The 21,366-nt window shown below is 39.6% G+C and overlaps 1 protein-coding gene, 1 long non-coding RNA gene and 1 pseudogene across 2 annotated transcripts in view; 2 read left to right on the top strand and 1 right to left on the bottom strand.

Moving 5' to 3' along the window:
* LOC108406719 (uncharacterized) overlaps positions 1-10,110 on the top strand; it is a 49,791-nt gene extending 39,681 nt beyond the window's left edge. Inside the window, exons 3-4 of the long non-coding RNA XR_001855517.3 lie at positions 7,705-7,771; positions 9,988-10,110. This is a non-coding gene — a long non-coding RNA (uncharacterized lncRNA). The remainder of the gene's footprint in view (positions 1-7,704; positions 7,772-9,987) is intronic.
* Positions 9,988-21,366, bottom strand: part of LOC140843193 (IQ domain-containing protein H-like) — a 44,878-nt gene continuing 33,499 nt past the window's right edge. The window contains exons 5-6 of the mRNA XM_073212051.1: positions 13,818-13,934; positions 9,988-10,374 (exon numbers count right to left, since the gene is read on the bottom strand). Of these exons, the coding sequence (XP_073068152.1) occupies positions 10,303-10,374; positions 13,818-13,934 (189 nt within the window). The 3' untranslated portion in view covers positions 9,988-10,302. The remainder of the gene's footprint in view (positions 10,375-13,817; positions 13,935-21,366) is intronic.
* LOC108406717 (tyrosine-protein kinase Lyn pseudogene) lies at positions 17,242-18,679 on the top strand (annotated as a pseudogene).

Here is a 21,366-nt window from a genome sequence, read left to right as displayed (position 1 = left end):
AATTATATGACTTGGTCATATAACTTAACCTCTATCATATAACTATCATCCTGAGTTTCTTATCTGTAAAATGGGAGAATAATCTCTCTGACGTGCTCTGAGTATTGAAAGTGTTAGCACATAAAAGTCATTAGGAGAGGGTCAGTTACATAAAAGGTACTCAACAAACACTGGCGTAAATGCATAACTGGAAAAAATGAAAAATATCAAAACCGTCTGTGAATTTCACCTGGTCTGTTTTTTGATTTTATATACATTGGCAGTCATAAATGGGAAAGGAAAGGAACAAAAGGAAATAAATTTTGATCAGAATCAGAATTATGGATTATCAGAACTAGAAGACATCTTAGAGATGATTTGATTCAATGCCCTAAATTCACAAATGAAGAAACTAAGGCCCAAAGAGTGACGTGGTTTTCTCAAAAATCACATAGAACTTAGTGACAGAACCAGGACTGGAGCCCAATACAAACAGATTTTTCTTATAATGGGGATTGTTGATATTGTATGAGGTTATGATGTTTAAAAAAACCTTCCTTTGACTAACTTGAAAAATAGTTCTCTTTCTATGGTTTTCTTATATTTTGCTTCAATTTAAGCCATCTGGAGTTTTCTTTGGTATAAGATGTAAGGTTAAGATTTAACTTAATGCTTTTTTCCCAAATTATTGGTCAAATGACTTAGCACAGCTCATCTAACATACGTTCCCTCTACCACTGACTTTATTACATTCTAAGTCATTTCATAAAGCAAAGTCAATATCTATACTCATTTTTTAAACCATTGATCTGCCTGTTAATTTTTCTGCCCATAGGATGCCATTATAGTTATTTTAATCATATGTGTTAAAAAGTAATATGAAAAATTCACCTTCATTAATCTTCTTCAGGAAAAAAAAAGGCCTTTACCCATTTATTTTTCAAGCTGATGAACAGTGGAAAGTTGAAAAGAGTTAATATTCCACACAAACTAAATAAAACCGACAAGAATTTTGACTAGAAACATATTAGCTATCAGTATTAATTTGGGAAGACCTGGCATTCTTATCATAGTCATTTTTCCTTCTCAGGAATATATATTTTTATTTATTCAACTGTTCTTTGATGTTGCTCGGTAAATTCAAAGCATAGCATATAAAAGCTTTGGAAGCATGCAATGATGTTTAGGGAAGGGAAAACTAATTCTACCTGAAGAGATCTGGGAAGACATTTTTATGGCCGAAAAGAGGAGAGCTCTACAAATGTAGGCAAATGAGGTACATGGTATTTTATTTCGTAAATTAATTTGCTACAACCTAACCCAATTACACAGATCCTTACAAAGTTGTTATTAAGTCATTAGCCACATGCACACAAATCAACAATAAATTTATATTGGATTCTGACCAGATTGGGCACCATACCTGATGTTAGAGGTCCCTGCCCTCAAAGGGGTTTATAATCTAGTTGGGGAAAGTTTTCATCTTAACACTACTGGCTCTAGAGTAGATCTTAAATGTTCTCACCACACACACACTCACACAAAAGGTAAATGTGAGGTGATGGAGGTGGTAATCATTTCACAATATATATGTGTATCAAATCATCACATTGTATACCATAAACTTAGACAATATCATATGGCAATTATATCTCAATAAAGCCGGGGGAGAAAAATAGCAGCACTTCTTGTACTAATCCTTGAATTAATGTAGTCTCTCCCTAAGTGATCTTTTACTTCTGTTTCCAAACTAAGGCAGAGAAATTTCTTCATCAAATTCTTGGTTATCAAGGAAGCAATTTTTTGTCTGGGTCCCAGATCTACCTTGACAGTGCAGGTCAAAAATCACCAGTCTCAAGGCTACCTGGAGGTAGCATAGAATAAGGATTAAGAGTGTCAACTTGGAAGTCAGACCAACTGAGTTTGAACTATGACCCATTGACTTTTAGCTATATGACTTTAGGCAAGTTATTTAACCACTTTTGCCTCAGTTTCCCCAAACATAAAATGAAAGTGATGATAGTACTTAACTTGTAGGGTCACTGTGAAAATTACTTACCCTCATGGCCACCATAGAGAAACACTCAGAAATGCTAGCTACTACTTAACATGCAGTTTCCTGAGCAGATAATATATTTCAGCTTAAAATGCAGCCTCAGGCAAAAGTACAGTGAGGTGTCCTGCAAGTGTTCAAGATTAGAAAATGAAAATTGTGGGGGACTTATCTTCTTTTCCATTTAAGTCTAGGTCTTACACTTAAAACTAAAGGTAATTGGAATAGTAAACCGAGGACTGTAGAAAGATCTGGGCAGGTACTTCCCCAGAGATTTCAATGTTTAGGTCAAACAATAATTCCAGAATGAGAGGGTTACAGTTTTGAAAATCTTTTGCTGAAAGAGTCAATCCTCATTCCCCCTAAATTATAGTTATATTAAGCCAATATTCTGTGTTGAGTACATCTGTAAGTGGGTGTAGAAAGGGATGTTGGGATAATATTTCCTTGGTGGTCAACTACTTATCTTGAGTGAGAGTCTGTTTTCACTCCACAACTTCTCCTAATAACTTTCTACAAAGATCAACCCTTTTAAATTAGATGACAAAGGGTATTTTGAAACTTCGAAGGGAGTTTTCTTAGGCACATCTTAAACAAAGTGGTTAGGTCCCAGGCAAGCTCACATGAGACATTCATAAAATCAGGACAATTGAACTGAATCACTAGACACACCTGGGCCTCTCACCAGCGAGGGAATTCCTTTGCTCGAAGTGGCTCTAGTGGCTTGAGAAACATGTGGCGATGAGGGAAACAGAGTATCTCACCAAGAAATCCCCTGAGGAGACTTTTCATTATAGACTGGTTCCTCGACACCTCCTCTCTTCTCTTTCTTGTTCTCCTCGTATCCGTCCTGTCTCTTCCCACCAGGGTTTCTCTCCTGCTCTGGGCAGCACAATTACTTAGAAAGGAAGTATAGGGTAGTGACAAAAAGAGATGTGTTCCCCTATTTCTGTTCCTAACTCTGAGCAGTAAAGTAGAAAAATATGTACATGGTCAATGAGGTCAGCTCCATGTATAAATTTCAAAGACCCAGGCCCCAAATAGGAATGCAGTGTAATCAGTGTTATCAAAGAAACCAGATGTCAGCCGAAGGTGAGTGGTGAACAGGAAGGCGGTGGCTAAGAACGGAGGCTGTGATATTAGGTGGGCCTGGACTTGAATCCGGGCTCTAACATTTACTAATTGTATGGCTGGAGCAAGTAACTCAATTTCTCTCGGCCTGTTTCTTATTAGCAAGATGGGGGTGATAGCACTTATTTCACTGGGATAAATGGGGTCATGGATTTAGAGGCTGAGCACAGTACAAACATAACTCACATCGTCAAGTCCAGGTGGATAGTAACTATTTTAAAAAGTTGATTCAGAGAGTCAGAATTTCTCCATGTCCATAAAGCACTCCCTTCACAGGGATATATTCCTATCCCTTCGGCAGGAGTAGCTTCACAGACGGACACATTAGACTATAAATGTGTGATGCTGCTCACCATGAAGACGGTCCAACGAATTACCCTTAGTCACTTTCCCTGTTTGCTAAGCAGCCGTCTAACCGGGCTCTCTGTGTTAACTTTCTGATAAATATAGTCTGCTCATCAGACCAAGCTGACTTGAACATTCAGGTCTGTTTGACCCTTCTAGCTCTCTAGAGTAAATAAAGTGGTGTTCCATCTGTACCTCAGTCTCTTGTGAGTTCAGCTGCACCCAAGAGATTGATCAACTCTGACAAAATCAAATCTCTAATCCTATAAAGTCAAACAAGGGTCATATCCTGGGTTTCACCAAAATAATAATACTGGAGGTGGCTCTAAGCTGTAAATTACTGACCTACAAGACAAGTATAGGCTGCAGTTTCTTTGAACTACACAAAGTTTTTTGTTTTGTTTTTTAATTATTTGAGCAAACATTTAAAAAACAGGAGTTTTCACCAACAGTATTAATATGTATTTCCCTACTTAAAAAAAAATCTCAGACATAGGGCTACGGCTTGGGCAGCTGTCTTCTGCAGAGAGGGTCCTGTCTCAGTTCTGTGTTCTGGAAATGCAGACCTGCTCTCACTCCGCATTATTTCACTCAGATGCTACCTGCCTAACCCCAGAGGACTTACTTTTGTGACTCCTGTTCTGAATAAGAACACTTTTGACATTTTCTTAGGGTTTTTATTTCTTGCAAAAGAGGGAAAGAGTCAGGAAGAAAATGCCCATTCCATGAATGCCACTTAACCATTTTTCCCCCCATTGAGCATGATCAGATCGGTTTGGAAGCACACCCATTTTTCAAAAAATTCAGATTAAGGTAGTCTCCTGGGCATTCCTTTGTATGAGCAAATGGGACCGCAGGGAGTGGGTGAGAGGGTGAGATGGGGCAGGGGGCTCCTACTGCCCAGTGCTGAGGCTGGCAATGGGCCATGAGGAAAGCAGTGGCGTGGGGTCGGCGGGAGGCTCGGATGGGTCAACCACTCCTATGCTCTATCCTTCTCTTCCGTCTCCACAACTTTTGCCCCAAGTCCTGCTTTTTAATAATGTTGGAGGGAGAGGGGACACTTGGGGATTTGGCATGGGGTGACAGCAGAATCTGAGGTAGCAGTGGGTCAGCATTGGGACAGAAAGTAAGAGGTTAAGAGGAAATCTCAGCCATCCAGCTAGAATGGCCGGCACTGGGTGCTCATTCATATGAAAAGGACAGAGTTGTAGGCAATTGTCAGGGAGGAGTGCTGCCTGTAGAACTCTAATTAGGCCGTTTCATGAACATCTAACAGTTCAGAGATAATGCTATTCAGGAAATCTTTAGAACCAAAGGGAGAGCAAATAAAGTTTAATAACCAATGAGGACATCAAGGGAGAGCGATCATTCAGAATTCTACAGCTGCCTTCCAGTCAGAGCATCTGGAGAAGTGATCTAATTTCAGGAACTGCATTCAGTCCTTCTTTTTATGCTCTAGACTGAGATCACATAATTAGATTTCAGTGGCCCATTCAAGGCCATCCATCAATTGGCACATCCAACCACATCTTGTGGCTTTCCCTTTATAAAAATATTCAAGATGATGAGGCAAAGCTTGAAACCACCCTGCAATCCTCTCATTACCCTTTGCCTTTGCTTGAATTGCTCCCATTGCCTAATGCCACCTCTCCCTTCAGCTGTGCCCGTCAGCTCCTCAGGCCCAGTTTAAGGCTTGCCTCCAACCATCAGTACATCGATCACTACTTTGCCTCCCCTGAGAGACGGGTGGTTGGTTGCACAAGGCCCCAAAGGAGCTTTGATCTAGGAGTCACACAATCAGGGCTGTGGCCCCGACAATGGCTGTGAATAAGCCAATTTGTCTCCTCCGTACACAGATGAGAAATCTCAGTCTGTAGAGGCTAAGTTTTATGCTACCGTGGCTTATGGCAGCATCAAAGGCCAGATTAGCACCCAAGTCCTCTGACTCTTGTTTCCAGCTATGGTTCTTCCCACTAAAGAGTGTGTGGCTGCTTCCAGACCTCTTAGTTGCCAACCATAAACAACTTATTCAGGCTCCCTTTGAAGATAGAGATGGAAATCAAAAGACTATATGCATTGGATAATTTGGTGGCATAGTGGCCCAATTTTACAGCCTAACGAGAGGGATCTCCTCCAAATAACTATCTTCTGGGCTTATGTTACACATTCTGACTCAGAGGCTATGCTTTTAAGGAGAATACAGGGTGAATCACTCTAGTCTGTGGGCACTTATTTCTATTCTACCAAAGAGGTTTTAAAAGGTGAGGAACATATACTTATATTCAAGTACAGTTAAGATACAATGGGTTAGAATATGGGAGAACACAGCAATAGTATTTATTCATCTCAAGTACCTCTCAGTAGATAATTAACCTAGGCCATGGTAAAAACAATTCTCTTAGGCCCATTTCTCTTGTGCTAATGGTGTTGTACTACCTGCTGTAGTATTTTTCCTCAGCTTCCTTGTAACAGAACAGTTACTATAATATAGCAAGTATACCTCTTCTGTAGCTGCTCCTTGCAGCTAGAAAAGCAATGATAGAGGAAAGTGTTTCATATCCCTTTCACTTATGAAAATATAATTCTTATGAAATTTGGAGTGGCAGTGTAGATGTGCCCACCTCTTGCAAGGTTTCCTGTACCATCAACTAAGAGAAGCAGATCTTTCCTCCATAAATAATACATAGTTTCTAAGGTACTTCTCTGTTCTGATATATATTTTGCTCCTCACTGGGTATTTGTGTGAAAGCAAAGATCTATCACAGGGAGTTCTGAATTTGGGGGGTCATGGGCCCTTTTGGCAGTCTGATGAAGCTTTTTACGAGTGTATAAAATAATATCCACTGGAAACCAATTATACTGTAATACAGTTCTATCTATAGACCTCTTCTTGTGTCTTAAACCTATTCTACAACTGACTGTGGCTCCTGCAACTACCTAAATTTTGGCTCTTCAAAGTGGAATTATGAGGTTAGAAACACAACATCTTAGTACAAAGTAAAAGAAGTACCAAAGCTCAAATACAAAGCCCAGGTTACAAAGTGCAAAGGCATTGGACCCCCTCGGGGAGCTGGGCTAGCTAGTTAGCAGGTGGCTGCTGACCTGGGATGCTTTCAGGGTAGTGCAAAGGCTCTCTCCCCGCATCCCCCAAATCCCTCTTCTCACTGTCCACTCAGGCTTGAAATCCCTTAATAGATTCTAATTCCTTTGGTTTAATTAAATAGAGGATTTACTCTTGTTAAAAAGCAAAAACCCATGGGAGAGGTAACACTCTATGCCGAAGATTTTCAAATTTATTTTCAGCAGGAGAATCTGTTTTCAAATGCAACTTTAAATAGAAGGCTGATGTGTAAATGAAGGCAAATTTTATAACAATTCAGTATGATTTTATAAGCTGAATTATATATACACAAATAATATATGTTAGCTGTATTTTTTACGTATTTACATACAAATCAACTCTGTAAATAATAAGGATGTTTTGATGAAGGCAAACCAAGAGCTACAGGTAATAACTGCAGTCTTCCATCCATCACACCATACAATTCATTTCTGTATCTTATTTTGCCTGCACAAGATGGAGAAAATCTTGACATACGTAGATAAGTAATTTCAAATAGCTAACTATTGGTTATGATACCTAAGATCTCAGGATTTTCTTCAGTTTTAAAGGACCCAGAAGCTTTAATGAATAGTAGGAAATTTTTGTTTCAAAACAGAATTACTAACAATATCGAACAACTGCTCATATCCCTTAGTAATTAAGGATTAGTTGGTAAGTACTGAATTTAGGGAGATTTGACCAATAGATTTCATAAAGAATTTGAAACCTGACTCCCTTACTTCATAACATTTGCAAAGTAGCTTAATCTTAGTCTCAATCTCTTCATGTGTGAAATGGTTATAAAAATAGCATCTTTTTAATAGCTATTTTATATAATGTACATAAACCACTTAGCACAGTGTCTGGCACAGTTAATAAATGCTATTATTATTGAAAGACTGAATGACCTTAGGTACTTTTGAAATGTGTCATGTAATTTTTAGGATGTTCCATCATGTCCCATTTCAGTTTCTTTTCCGATATCTCAGCACCCTTCTTTTTAAATATTCACTCAATTTTAAAACAGTCTAATTTTATTTCCCATGTGGAGGCCAAATTTTTAGATGCTTTATTTCTGATCTTTTATCTGCAGTTGTAAACAAAATAATGTTGCAACCTTGAACTGCAAAATGAAGATTGTTCAGCACAGTTCAAATCAGGTAAAAACAGACCCAAACTTAAAATGAGCAATGAATCAATATGTAATGCTATATTATCCCAATGCAACATATGTTATTGTAATTGTACAGCTGAACATATGCACCAGAGAACTTGCCTGGTTTTTACTGTATGGTAACATACATACATAGCAATACTAATATTGCTTAACATTTATTTAATTCTTACTAGGGGCTAGGCACTGCTTTAAGACTTTGACATTTATTAGCTCAATTTTCACTTTTGTGTATTTGTATGATTATTAGAGGATATATGAGCAGATCTAAATTTCAAAAGATGACCAGTATATACGCTGTGTAATGAGTAACAGCACAAACCTGTTGATGGTACCTAATGGATTAAAATACAGTATCTGACTTAAATTGTACATATTGTTCTTTGTTACACTTTACAGGAGTTTAAATAGTTACTATACAATGAAATAAGAATTAAATGCTTACAGCCTCCCTGAATGTAACAATTTGAAAACTCACACATGAAGTCTTATCATTCATTTATCCTGGAATATGGAAAGAGCCAAATCAGATCTTTTTCTGGCAGTGTGGGTGTGAAAAAGGAAGAACAAAGTATGAAATTTTTAATATTAAGATTTAATATCATTTTTCAGAAAGACCTGGCACCTATTATGAGCCAGAAATGTTAATGTATTTTCTATAACCCCCATTGCAACTTTGTCCCTAGTAGGTGTCTTTATCCTGAATTTACAGAGGAGAAAACTGTGAACTTGAGATGGAATTTGCTTGCTGGGGTTTACAAAACTGGAAAATGGCAGATAGGACCCCGGCTCTGGCCTACCTGACTTCAGGCCCTTCTGCCTCCCATTTAGCCTCCCCACTTCATAAGCCAGGACAATGAAAACAAGCAAGGGAGAATAACTTGCCCCTGGAAACAGCTAGTTGGTGGCAAGGCTGTCCAGGAAGCCAGGAGCAAGGGTGTTTCACTAGGTCAGCTCCCCCGGTGACCCCGTGGAAGGAGCCCTGTGAAACCAGGCCTACTGGGGGCCAGCAAGGTCACTCCTTCACTTCTCGATTCAGCACCAGATTACATAGCTTCAGTGAGGAGACTGCATGGGTGAGGAGCCCCATCTGTTCTCTCCTGAGTACCTATGATGTGCAAAACCCTGTTCGGTGTGGTGGAAGCTTTGAAACACAGACAAAGAAAACTACCCCTGTCCTCATATCAGTGTGGGAAAAAAGGCACCATTACCTGGAATCTTAAACAGGATCCGTGGAAGGAACCTCAGTAGTATGTTTGTTCTCTCCCTCAATCCCTATAATAATGTAAATTTTTAATTGACAGTACAAAACATGGTGCAGTACAATATGTGAAAACCGCCCACAGTCATAACTAATATTTTCAGAGCACTCATTTGTATCAGGACCTTTGTTAAATCCTTTGAATTATCTCATTTAAATCTAAATACAATCCTGTGAGATACTCTTAATTGTGGACATTTTACACATGAGGAATTGGAGGCTGTTTCTAGGAGGTCCCCCACCTGGTAAGAATTTGCACCAGGGAGGCTGACCCAGAATCACTCTGCTCAGAGCTGCAGAGTGATTGGAGTTCAGCAGAAGTTAGTCTGGGAATGCGTGCAAGGATCTTAGCACAGAAACTCCAAAAACACACCGTTCTCAAGATCAAGAACTCACTAGAGCTAGATTTTTTATGAATGTTATCTGACGGGGGTATAGCCTACGATGGCCTCTCCCCACTCCCAGAGTAATGGCTTGTGTGTGTGTAAGAGAGTGTGCCGGACACAGCTAATGACAGCTGTCACATCACTGTCTTCAGCTTTTCCAGCACTCCAAACCAATAAATAACTGAAATTCTGAATAGCAGCAACACACAAAGGTGATACACCACCGCCACTACCGCTGTTTTGGGGAATGCATTTCATAGGTAGGAAGAACGTGAAAAGACAGTTTTCCTGAAAACTCTTTCTAAGCAACCTGAAAAGAAAGCTCTCTTTCCTGACAGAAGTGGGGACATTGCAAATGCCATCACAGTCCTTGGGTAATGACTGTGTGTCATAAATAGGATATGGCAATTCTGGATGTCTTTGAAGCTATTTCCTTTTGTTCAACTAATTTAATTTACCAAGTGCTCCTGGGAAAAGGTGGGGGGGGGTGCATACCAAGATGCTGACTCCACATTTCCAGAAAAGTCAACATTTTTTTTTTTAACTGCTCTCAAGGAAATTACATCTGATTGTTGTCTGCTGGCTCCCTCAAACTCTACCTGTGTCAGAATTCTGCCCCGGCAGGTGTGAGAGAGAATAGATGCAGAACTCAAGTGAATATTCACATCTGTTTTTGGAAAAAAGGAACAGAAGCAGCACAGAAGGAAGTAAAAGAGATAATTGCTGGCTTGAACAACAATACATTTTACTTGTGGGCAGAGGGCCAGCTTACAGCAGGCGGACTACGCAGGCCCATCTTATTGGAATTCAGGGGTGGGCCTCCATTCTTGTCCGGAGACAGCTGTAAACCAGCAGCCCATAGCATCACAATCAGGCACGGAGTTTTGTCGAGGAATGCTGATATGGACAGAAGCAGCTTTGTCTCTTTCGACTGCACCCCGCCTGGTGAAATGACAGTCAATCTCTGATTCCAGATGACAAGAACTGGATAAAAACTTACAAACAAATGGCGACCTTTCGAGAGATTAATTTGTTTACCAACAAAATGTTCCCTCTTTGTCATCTGAGATGGGGGTGACCTTCACTTTCCCACATCTAGGCTGAAAGGATGCTGACTATAGTCATCTGTTAAGTTAACTCCATCTCAGCAATTATTCCCTTTTTTATTTTTAGTGACAAGAAGGGTTTATTAATTCACTCTGCTTGTTATGGTTTATAAATGCAACAAGCTCATTCTGAATTACTGCCGTGTAACATCAATTTGTTTAAATCTAATTCTGCTACCGTTGCCAAATTATGTTGTGACTGTAATTGTGGCCATATGCATGGGCTTAAAACACAATCATGTTTCAAAATCATCCTTCGCCCCCCCTTCCCCTCCCCCTCCCCCCGGTACCCCCACCTCTTACTTCTAGTGCTTCTTCTAATCATTTGACATTAACACAATTGCCTCACTTTCCATTACTTTAGCATTGCAGCGATGAACGTCCTTTCAGTGAGAGAGAGTACTATGCACACCCCAAGTGAAACAGTAAAGAATGAAACTATGATTTGTGAAGTGTGGTTGCTACCCAACTAAGTTGGTAAAAAACACTGCATAACATATGACTCATAAAATCTAGAAATCATAATAGTATTAAATTCAACCTCATGAATAAATAAAAGACTCTAAGTTTACATTGCATTATATATTTATTTATTTGGAAAGTGGGACCAAAGCACTGGTATAATTCTACAGCAACTCGTATGTTGCCAGAAAGAAAATGGTTTTATGATTCTTTTCTAGGTCATAACGGTTATAATCAGAGTTATTTGTGCAGGATTTCAAAGCAATGTTTTGTTTGGCTATTTTGTTATGCATCCATAATCGTTCTTTTAAAATTCATGTTAACAGATACATGTTTCAAGCCTTTTAAGAAACCCTTTTTATTAAAAAGAAATAAATCAGAGTCAAATTTTCTGTGCATCTTTTAATGTGTTACATTAAAAAGTCTAACTGGAACTACATGTCAGTAAGTATGAACACTATTAGAGATTTCCTCTTCTCTCCCCATACCTCTATGGCTGTACTCAAAATAGATATAAGAGGGTATTTTTTTTAATTTGGAAGATTTAGGATATTGGAAAGATCCTCGTTTCACTATTAATACTCTTTTGTAAATTGATTTTACCTAACAAATTCTGAAGGCAGTTTTGTGGGGTGTGTGTTTTCAATGCATTAAAAACCTTTGCATCAGGCCCCTTTTATCAGGAAGGATACACTTCATGAAATGGAGAAAACACCATTTTCTAGGATCTAATAATGCAAATTAGCTAAATATTCAAATATGCTCTGTCAAAAATGTCTAACGTTATTTACAGGCTTTTGACAAGCTGTTCAAGTTTCATAAGAAGTAAGGAAACACATGGCCCTCGGCAGCCAAATAATAATCCCCGTTGAGTGTTTAGTTTTAGAAAAGGATTAGCCTTGATGGTGCTTTTCTAATTAACCATACATCACAACGCAAGACATTGCTTCAGTTTAGGTAAGGGCTTTCAAAAACATTTTTGTAAGTGGTAAATCACAGCTGTGTTTATTCCCAAATGCTCTATGTGATTGTTTAAAACCAAACACCTCAGTATTTCTCTCATAGGACTTTCGGCACAATGCTCCTGTTTTATAAATTCAAAATGAAAATACTGTTTTTCAGTTAGCACCATCATATATACATATAACAACATTAACTGATAGAATCAACTATTTCGATGGAAATGCCACTAGTCACTTTGCACAAAATGTAGCTAATGTACATACATTTTAAAGTGCTCTGGTGCAGATTTTTACGGAGTCAAGTTTTATGGGGAAAAAGGATCTTCAGTACAATAAGTGAATATACATTATCTACAGGTCATACAAGGTAAAGTGCTTTCCCAAATCCTCTGTGTTCAAAGAACATGAGCATAACATCTAAGGCATGCTCCTATTTGGGAATTAGAAAAAAATCTAATAAACAACTAAGATTCTTCCCAGCTTTTTGGGTATTATTTTGAATTCCTATTTATGCCTGAATCTTCACTCTGATTCATTAAAGCAAAGCATAATCCTCTCTAAATCTAGACATATGCCTTTTTAAACTTCAATACTCATCAGAAAAAGTTCGCATGAAATGCAATAGTGGCCTTAGGCTACAAAGCTTCCCCACTCCACCAGCTAAGCCAATATTAACTCTAGATTGAAGGGGAAAACCAACAACAAAGGAGAAATCAGCTTGTCTGTATAGCCAGAGAAATAATATTTTTATTTCAAGGGCCTTGGGCTCATGGGATGCAGATAAAACGCCTTTCACATTATTCACATTGACATTTTAAATAAAGTTTTAGCAGGAATAAAAATATCTAACTTTCTGGTTCTTAGGCTATAAAGTGTTTCCATGATAAAGTGCTCTTAAACCAAACCTGTTAGATTAACATGAAATACATATAAAGAAACTAGAAATACATTTCATGGTTAACGTGAATGAAGTAGGCAGTTGAAAATGTCTACGTAGGAAATTCGGAAGATTAAGAGACTATTATGCTGGTCAGAAATGGTTTTGCAGTTTAATTCTAAAATTAATCTTTTAGTTCTGATTTTACCAAAGGATACATTTAAGAGCTTTTGAGAGAAGCCAAAGGTTAAAAATATGTACTGAAAAATGTATAAATGTCACCTCAGTAATTGTTTCCAGTATTAGAAATGATCTCAAACAAACGAATCCCCCAATTAGCACTTAATCCTCCTAAGAAAACCCCACAACACAGAGAGAGTACAATCCTTGCCTTGGGACACTTAACAGGAAGTGAACAGCCAAAACAGGCACAGATTCTGAGATCCCTTACTGCCGGTCTCTGAGTTTGTTTTTCATCTCATCATGTTTGTTTTCCTTCTCTTCATGTCGCAGACATAAAAGATTAACCCCCGGTTGCCTCAGATTTACAGTAATATTCTTAAATTTTGGGTATTGCATGAGCACACACCACTGAAGCTGATCCTGTGCTGTTGTTTTCTTTTGATTTTTCTAGTGGTAAGCCTAATGTCGAAAAAAATATCTAAAATTTCTTTATTAAGTCTTTTTGTTGTTAAATCATTTCGTCCTTGTTAAAATTACGATACTAGATTACTTAAGAACATCAAGGAAAATAGAGAAATTTGAATGACCTACAAACAGATCTTTTAAAAATAGGCTTACTTTCTAAAATCATGTCTAATTATAAACAGAATGAAAGCCACCCTTTCATCTCCAAAAAACTCGAAGGACAAAAGGACCCAAAATCTTTACTAAAATCTACATTATATTTCACACTACTACTAATAACTTGATTTTTTTAAAGAACTTAGAAGCTCATTAAAACAACTCATTACTTACACATGTTTTTCTCTGATTAATATATGGCAAGCTGATTCCATAGGTCTCATTTACAGCAGCTCTGTGGTGAATGTTTTCAGGATCCTGCATGATTTTTACATTCAACCCTATCTTTCGCTGAAACAAAGAAACAATGAAACTTTCATGCTGGATGAACTAAAATGCTTACTAACATTTTAAATTCTCAGAGGAGTGTCAAGTTATTTGAAAAATAATGATTTTAATGTAATTCTTATTAAAACTATATATGTATTTGGTCTTTTATTTAGATTGCTAATTGGTCTCTTTCATTTACAGAAAAAAGAACTTTCCACAGATTTTCCTTCATGTACCCTATTGCTCGTACAAATACATCCTCAGACACATTCATTTTTCTCAAAAATAATGCTGGAAGTCAAACCAGGTGGACAAAGGACTGGGATGCTCTAGCCTTGATTTATTTTTAGCTTTCCAGGTCAAGGATTTTGCCAGTGAAATCTATACTACAACTATACAGGTAGAGGGCTCCCTTGGTCTGTTAATGTGGCCACTTTCCTCAAGGGACACTTGCAGGTAGATCTCAATTTGGACTTGCTAATTTACTGCTACAAATTTATTTACTCCTTCACAAGATTTTGCTATATCTAGAAAAAACGTATGTTTAGAAAAAAGCAGCTCATTTGAATCACGTGTTCCTCATTTTAAATAATTCAAATTAGTTACCAATGAGGTGCTTAAATATAAACCACCAGATTCGGCAGCACGGTGGGGGTACAAAGGGGGCGTTTGAAGAGGCATCCAGACCGAGGTTCTAGTCCTGCTGTACCCTGGACTGCTTGTGTATAACCTTGGGTAAGTCACTTCCTCTCTTGGAAATCATTTTCTTTATTTGCAAAATGCAGGCAACTATGATTTGATGCTGAAAGTTAAGTTGACACTTAATGCTATATGATATTATCAACAGTTTATGAAGTCTTGTGACTTTACAAAATTGTGATATAGTTCACATACTATAAAATTCACCCCTTTGAAAGAGTGCGATTCAGGGGTTTTTAGCATTTTCACAAGTTGCGCATCTATCATCCCTGCCTTATTCCAGAACACTTTCAGCGCCCCACAAAGAAGCTCCACACCCATCAACACCACTTGCTTTTCCCTCCTCCTTCCAGCCCCTGGCAACTCCTTATCTACTTTCTATCTCCTAGATGTGCCCATCCTGGACATTTTATGTAAATGGAATCATAAAATATGTAGCCTCTGTAACTTTTTAAAAAGGCGTGTTGTGAGCAACTAAAAAAAACCTGATATCCTTGCAGTTAAATATCTTAGTCTGAGGGTGATCTCATGCAGTTGTTAAAATGGCTGTAGGGGCCAGACAGATGAGCTCATGATCTAGGTCTTTCTTTGGTTTTAAGGATGCGTAAACGGGCTGTACCTAAGGTCAAAGTGAAGGGGAAGACTACAAAAATACCTGCAGAATGTTTGCTTCTAGATAAGTTATTTCTTAACATACGCTCCAAACTTTCCTTTAATATTTTTAATAGCAGTTTTTAAACCAAATGTGGGGAAGCTGGGGTTCCTCTGGCCAGGATCGTCACTGAACTTAAACCACCTGATGATGTAACTGGCCTGTTGCTGGGCTGCCGCTTCCACACCTTTAGGCAATAAGCTATTACTGCGCTACATAGAGAGCTCGGCCCAGTGCGCTGGGCAGAGGCAGAGAGGCTAGTGCTCAACCTCCCGCCAGGAGAACAAGCCGAGTAATAAACCCTTTCACCCCAAAGAACGTTTTGCTGTCATTTTCTTTGGTCACATTGAATCCATAGCAAACTTGCCCAGGGCTGAAACCCATTGGCAAGACACTGAATCTTCAAATAACTGCTCTCAACTGTCTACTTTATTTAACCCCTGCAGGGACACAGGTTGCAAATAAGACATCTACTCCCTTCTCCTTGAAGTTTTTGTAGTTACAAAAACAATGTAGTGCCTAATTACAAATGGCTTTTCTTCTGTAGGTAAACCTACTGTCTTGCCAATGGGTTTCAGCCCCGGGCAAGTTCGCTATGGATTCAATGTGACCAATGAAATTGACAACAAAACATTCTTTAGGGTGAAAGGGTTTATTACCCGGCTTGTTCTCCGGGCAGTAGGTTGAGCACCACGTCTCTGCCTCCGCCCAGATCACTGGGCCCAGCTCTCTCTATAGCACAATAATAGCTTATTGCCTAAAGGTGTGGAAGCGGTAGCCCAGCAACAGGCCCGTTACATCATCAGGTGGTTTAAGTTCAGTGACGATCCTGGCCATAGGAACCCCAACTTCCCCACAGTAACACATTAGAGGAGAAAATGGAAGTTCCTATGGCCAGGATCCTCACCTGACCCTAAACTATAATGATATAATTGGCCTACTGGGTAGGCAATGAGCCTTCATTGTGAGGTGTTACTGTGTACGAGCGCCACCCAGTGCTTGGCCAGGAGGCAAAGATGGAGATGTATTGTGAACTTTGCAGAGGCAGATGTGATTCCAGCACTCTACCTGTCACCATGAGAATAAAGCTTGTTATACAACCTTTTGCCCCAAAGTTCTTTTGTTGTTACTTGTTTTCACCGAATCCAGAGTGAACTTGCTGGAGGCAATCCCCCTGAGGTGAGACACCCACACTCCAGCAAACTCTAGTCTGGAGTTTTCTCGTAGAAGCTGAGTGCCTCTTTTATTGGAACTAATACCCGAACATAATTTTTTCCTTCTTAATTAAACTTTCAGAATAATTTCCCTTCTTCCAAGGATTGGGATATTGTTAATATGTATTATATTGACTAGATGTAGTTTCTGTAATTAGGGTGTTTTTTAAATGTGTATTCTGGCTATAATTGATGGTAATACCTTCAGCTATCATGTCTAAGCTTTGTTAGAACTTTTTAATTCTAGGAGCATTGGCTCAGTAAACCATAGCAATTTTCTTAGTTTTATTATGCTCCATCAACTTTGAGAGGTTATAGGACTAGCATAGGAGGAAATAATCAGATACAGAATCGTTGTTAAAACTGGCATTAAAATCCAATTGTTTTCTGCCCATTTTTACATTTCTGTAGTATTGAACATAGAAATTTCTGGAAATAAAATGTAAATAGAAACAACAGAAATGATAGGTTGTAATATCAGTTCTTAATTAGTTGACTTCTAAGGCAATGGAAAAAGTCCCTTAAAGTTAGTAATATTCTAAAATTCACTATTGTGGAACCAAAACGTGTGTATACCAAAATAAGATGTAGCACATATGATTTAATTTTCCTTTTCAAAACATATTAAAGGAGGGTGGGGCCGCTGGGGCTCCTCCCCTGGGGTGGCTCAGCAGGAGGGGTGCAGTGCATGCCATGTGTGCGGCCCGGGCTGGTGCCCCACTCCTCCTTTATACAGTACCATTTTAATGGCTGATCAGGAAATATGGGATGTATAAAATCAAAAAGGAAAGACAATCCGAATGATGATGGAACAGATTTGAAGACTCAACCCGTTCCAGAAGCTCAGTTTTGACCAGGACAGAGGTTTCAAACTAAAGACCCAGAGGAGCAAGGAGACACTGTGGTAGCCTTGCACCCCTATGATGGCATCCATCCACGACTTGCCTTTCAAGAAAGGAGGGAGGATGGCGGTGCTGGAGAAGCATGAAGAGCGGTGGAAAGCTAACTCCCTTTCAACAAAGAGAGAGGGCTTCATCCCCAGCAACTATGTAGGCAAACCCACACCTTGGAAACAGAAGAGTGGTTTTTCAGGGATATAACCAGGAAAGATGAGGAAGGGCAGCTTCTGGGCCCAGGGAACAGTGCTGGATCTGTTCTCATCGAGAAAGTGAAACACTAAAAGGAAGCTATTCTCTACATGTCAGAGATTAGGACCCTGTGCATGGTGATGTTATTAGCACTGTGGACAATGGGGGGTAGTACATCTCACCACCATCACACTTCCTCGTATTAGTGACATGATTAAGCATTACCCAAAGCAGTCAGATGGCTTGTGCAGAAGACTGGAGAAGGCATGTTTCAGACCCAAACCGCAAAAGCCGTGGGATAAAGATACCTGGGCATGTTTAAGTTGGTGAGAAGGCTGGGTGCTGGACAGTTTGGGGAAGTCTGGATGGGTGACTCTAACAACAGTACCAAAGTGGCTGTAAAAACCCTGAAACCAGGCACTGTGTCAGTGCAAGCATTCCTGGAAGAGGCAAACCTCAGGAAGACCCTTCGACAGGACAAGCTGGCGAGGCTGTCCGCCGTGGTCACCAAAGAGGAGCCCATCTATATCATCATCGAGTACATGGCCAAGGGCAGTTTGCTGGAGTTCCTGAAGCATGACAAAGGGGGCAAAGTGCCACTTCCAAAGCTAATTGACTCTTCTGCCCAGATCGCAGAGAGAATGCCATACATTGAGAGAACTATATTCACCGAGACCTAGGAGCAGCTAATGTTTTGGTCTCAGAGTCACTCACGTGCAAAACTGCAGATTTTGGCCCTGCTCGAGTAATTGAAGATAACGAGTACACAGCAAGAGAAGGTACCAAACTCCCCTGTAAGTGGACAGCTCCAGGGGCCATCAACTTCAGATGCTTCACTATTAAGTCTGGTGTGTGGCCCTTTGGAGTTGTGCTGTATGAAATCGTCACCTATGGGAAAATTCCCTACCCAGGGAGAACTAATGCCGACGTGATGACCACCCTGTCCCAGGGCTGCAGGATGCCCCGCATGGAGAGCTGCCCGGATGAGTCTACGACATCATGAAAATGTGCTGGGAAGAGAAGGCAGGAGAGAGGCCCACGTTCAATTACTTGCAGAGCGTCCTGCGTGATTTCTACATGGCCACGGAAGGGCAATAACAGCAGCAGCCTTAGGGCAGCGGGCTCGGGGCCATGGGCAGGTATGGCGGCCCCCCTGAGGGGCTAAAAATAGCGGTCGCTGGTCGCACGAGATGTTTCAGGTGCTGCTGTCTACCGTCTCTGCCTCCTTCCTGCAAGTGAGGCCAGATTACTCCAGAAGAGCACTTTCTACGTGGAAAAGTGTTCCCTTCTCATAAGCTGACGCCCACCGGTTTGCGGCCTGGACGGCTGCCAGCTGGCAGTCTGGCTTTGCTAGACCAACATCGGGATATAGTCTTCTGAGAAGAAAACACCAGTTCTATCTGGAAGGCACCCACGTTGGCCTCTCGTTTACAATTCAATGTGAGACTCAAAGGTTCAGAGGTCATCTCAATAAATCCCAAATAGCAGCAGAACTAATAAACTCATTCACAAAAGTGAAAAAACAAAAAAAAATATTAAAGGAGTCTACATTTAAATAATATTAGCATATAAAATGGTTTCTCTGAACATCACTACCAAGTACATTCATAACCTAAATTTTTCTTACAAATCATCTATGGAGATGTAAAGAAAAATACTTAAAAGCATAGCTGCATTATCAGCTTATGATAAGATTTTTTCAAGAAAAACAACTGTAGATTGAAAAAACAAAATCATTCCATTGAGCAGAGAAGCATGCTCTGGAAGATTATCATTTTTTACTAATAGTAAGATAAATATCAGAAATAATTTCAGAAATTTTTCTTAAATTGGTCAAGAAAAGAGCTATTTATTTATCTTGAGTCACTAAACAATCTAAACTTTGTATTCTCTCCTTTTGATAGTAATTACAAGAAGATATATCAAATGTGACTCTCATTTAGACTTTGGTTTGTAAGAACAAAAGTTATTATCAGAGCCAATTACTGTTTTACCTACATGGCTGCACAGAAGCAGGGAGCTCAATTTTCATCTCATCAGTGATTTTGTGGTATTTATTTTATTACTATGCCCACAAAGCTATATAAGAGGGAAATAGCTTATGCTATTAAAACTAGGGTTTGAACATAAGAGGCTAAGATTTCTTTTAGAAAAAGTTCTGAATTAAAAACACTAGGCAGTGTGTAATGCCAGCTCCCCAGACATGGGCAGACCATAAAATGACATACATCTGAGCAGTAGATCCCACACAGAGTAATCAAAATTGAAATGCTTCACAAACAAAGTTGAGACAGGCTATTTACTAAGTTACAGTATGATCAGCATAACACAATTCTCAACAGTGTTTGCTACAAGTAATGCCTTCTAAAGGGTATTTTGCTTAATATAGTATTCCCACTGGTTAAAGGCATCTGCTGTTTAATCTCAAAACGAGAAGGAAAAAAAAATTCAGTCCCTTTCAATACTCTGTTTCTTTCAACCACTATTATATTTCATGGAAAGAACAATTGGCACGAAGTCCTGGTTCCAGTCCTATGACCTAGATTTCTCATTTGTAAAGCTGGGTAATACTACCTACCTTCACACAGTGGTTTGTGAGTTTTGAATGACTAATGTACGTTAACTGTCTTGTAAATGATAAAGTACTACTCAGGAGCCTAATGGCCAAAAAAGTAATGACTGCAATGGATTGAAAGACTTCAAATATATAAAAATTTATGAGTTCTTAATATTTTCTCCTCCCCCCCTCAAAAAACTAATAACATTGATAAATCTGATAGTAGATAAATAAAAAAAAAGAATCAAGCACTTATTTTGCTTTTCCTGAAAATCTATTTTTCAGATTGGCCAAAGAGTTGGCATGGGGAAGTTCTCTATAGAAGCTAATAATGCAGAAGGAATGATGGAGTTATAAAAGCACCACTTTGAAACCCCTAAAAAAATAATGTATTAGCAACCATTCATGTTTACTTAAATACCATTAGGTGAAAGGTTGTAGGGAACTTTATATAAAGGATAGATTGAGCTGGTAATACCCAGACTCACTGATCAATCTTACTGTTAAAAGAGAAAAAAGAAGAGGTTTGGCTTAAAGATGGTGGCATGAGAGGTGAGACAGAAACCTCCTCCCAAAACCACATATATTATGAAAATATAGCAATACAACTAATCTCGAAAGAGCAACAGGAAAGAATGCTGTGACAGTCTGCCTACGTCTGGGGAAAAGAGCAGACCTCACAGAAAAGGGTAAAGTACCAAAATCATGATCCAGTGGGACACAAGCCGTTCCCTGACCCCAGCTCACAGGCGGGAGGAAGAGAAATGGAGCAGGAAGTGGGCAGAGGCCTAGGACTGCTGAACACCCAGCCCTGGAGATCTGCTCTGGGAGCATGAAACAACATTACATGGTGTTCTGGAGATTAGTGGGGTTGGAAAGCTAAGGCAGGCAGAATACCTGGAGACACTGAGATTCCAGCTGCTTGTGGAGAACAGGCACACACAACTGGCTGCTCTGGGACAAAAGAAAGGCGGGCACTCTGAGAGACTTCCCAACAGTGAGAGGGCTGATAAAGGGACAAAGATTGTACAGAGCTTGCTGCTCAGGAGAAAGGACAGGTGGACAAAGTTGTTCCAGCACACTCAGCCCAGCACATTGGGAACTTTCTGGAGCTTCAGGGGCTGCATCACCCTGGCTGGTAACAGAGCTCTGAGGCCCCCCACCACAACATGCAACCTGCTGCTCCTTCCTCCCAGCTGGCACTGGATCGCAAACCTGTTGCCCCTGCCATTGTGCCAGGCCA

The sequence above is a fragment of the Manis javanica genome, chromosome 8 (assembly GCF_040802235.1).
Source record: "Manis javanica isolate MJ-LG chromosome 8, MJ_LKY, whole genome shotgun sequence".
NCBI classification, from domain to species: domain Eukaryota; kingdom Metazoa; phylum Chordata; class Mammalia; order Pholidota; family Manidae; genus Manis; species Manis javanica.
Note: the sequence above shows the minus strand (reverse complement) of the source record. Positions and strands in the feature narration are given on the sequence as shown.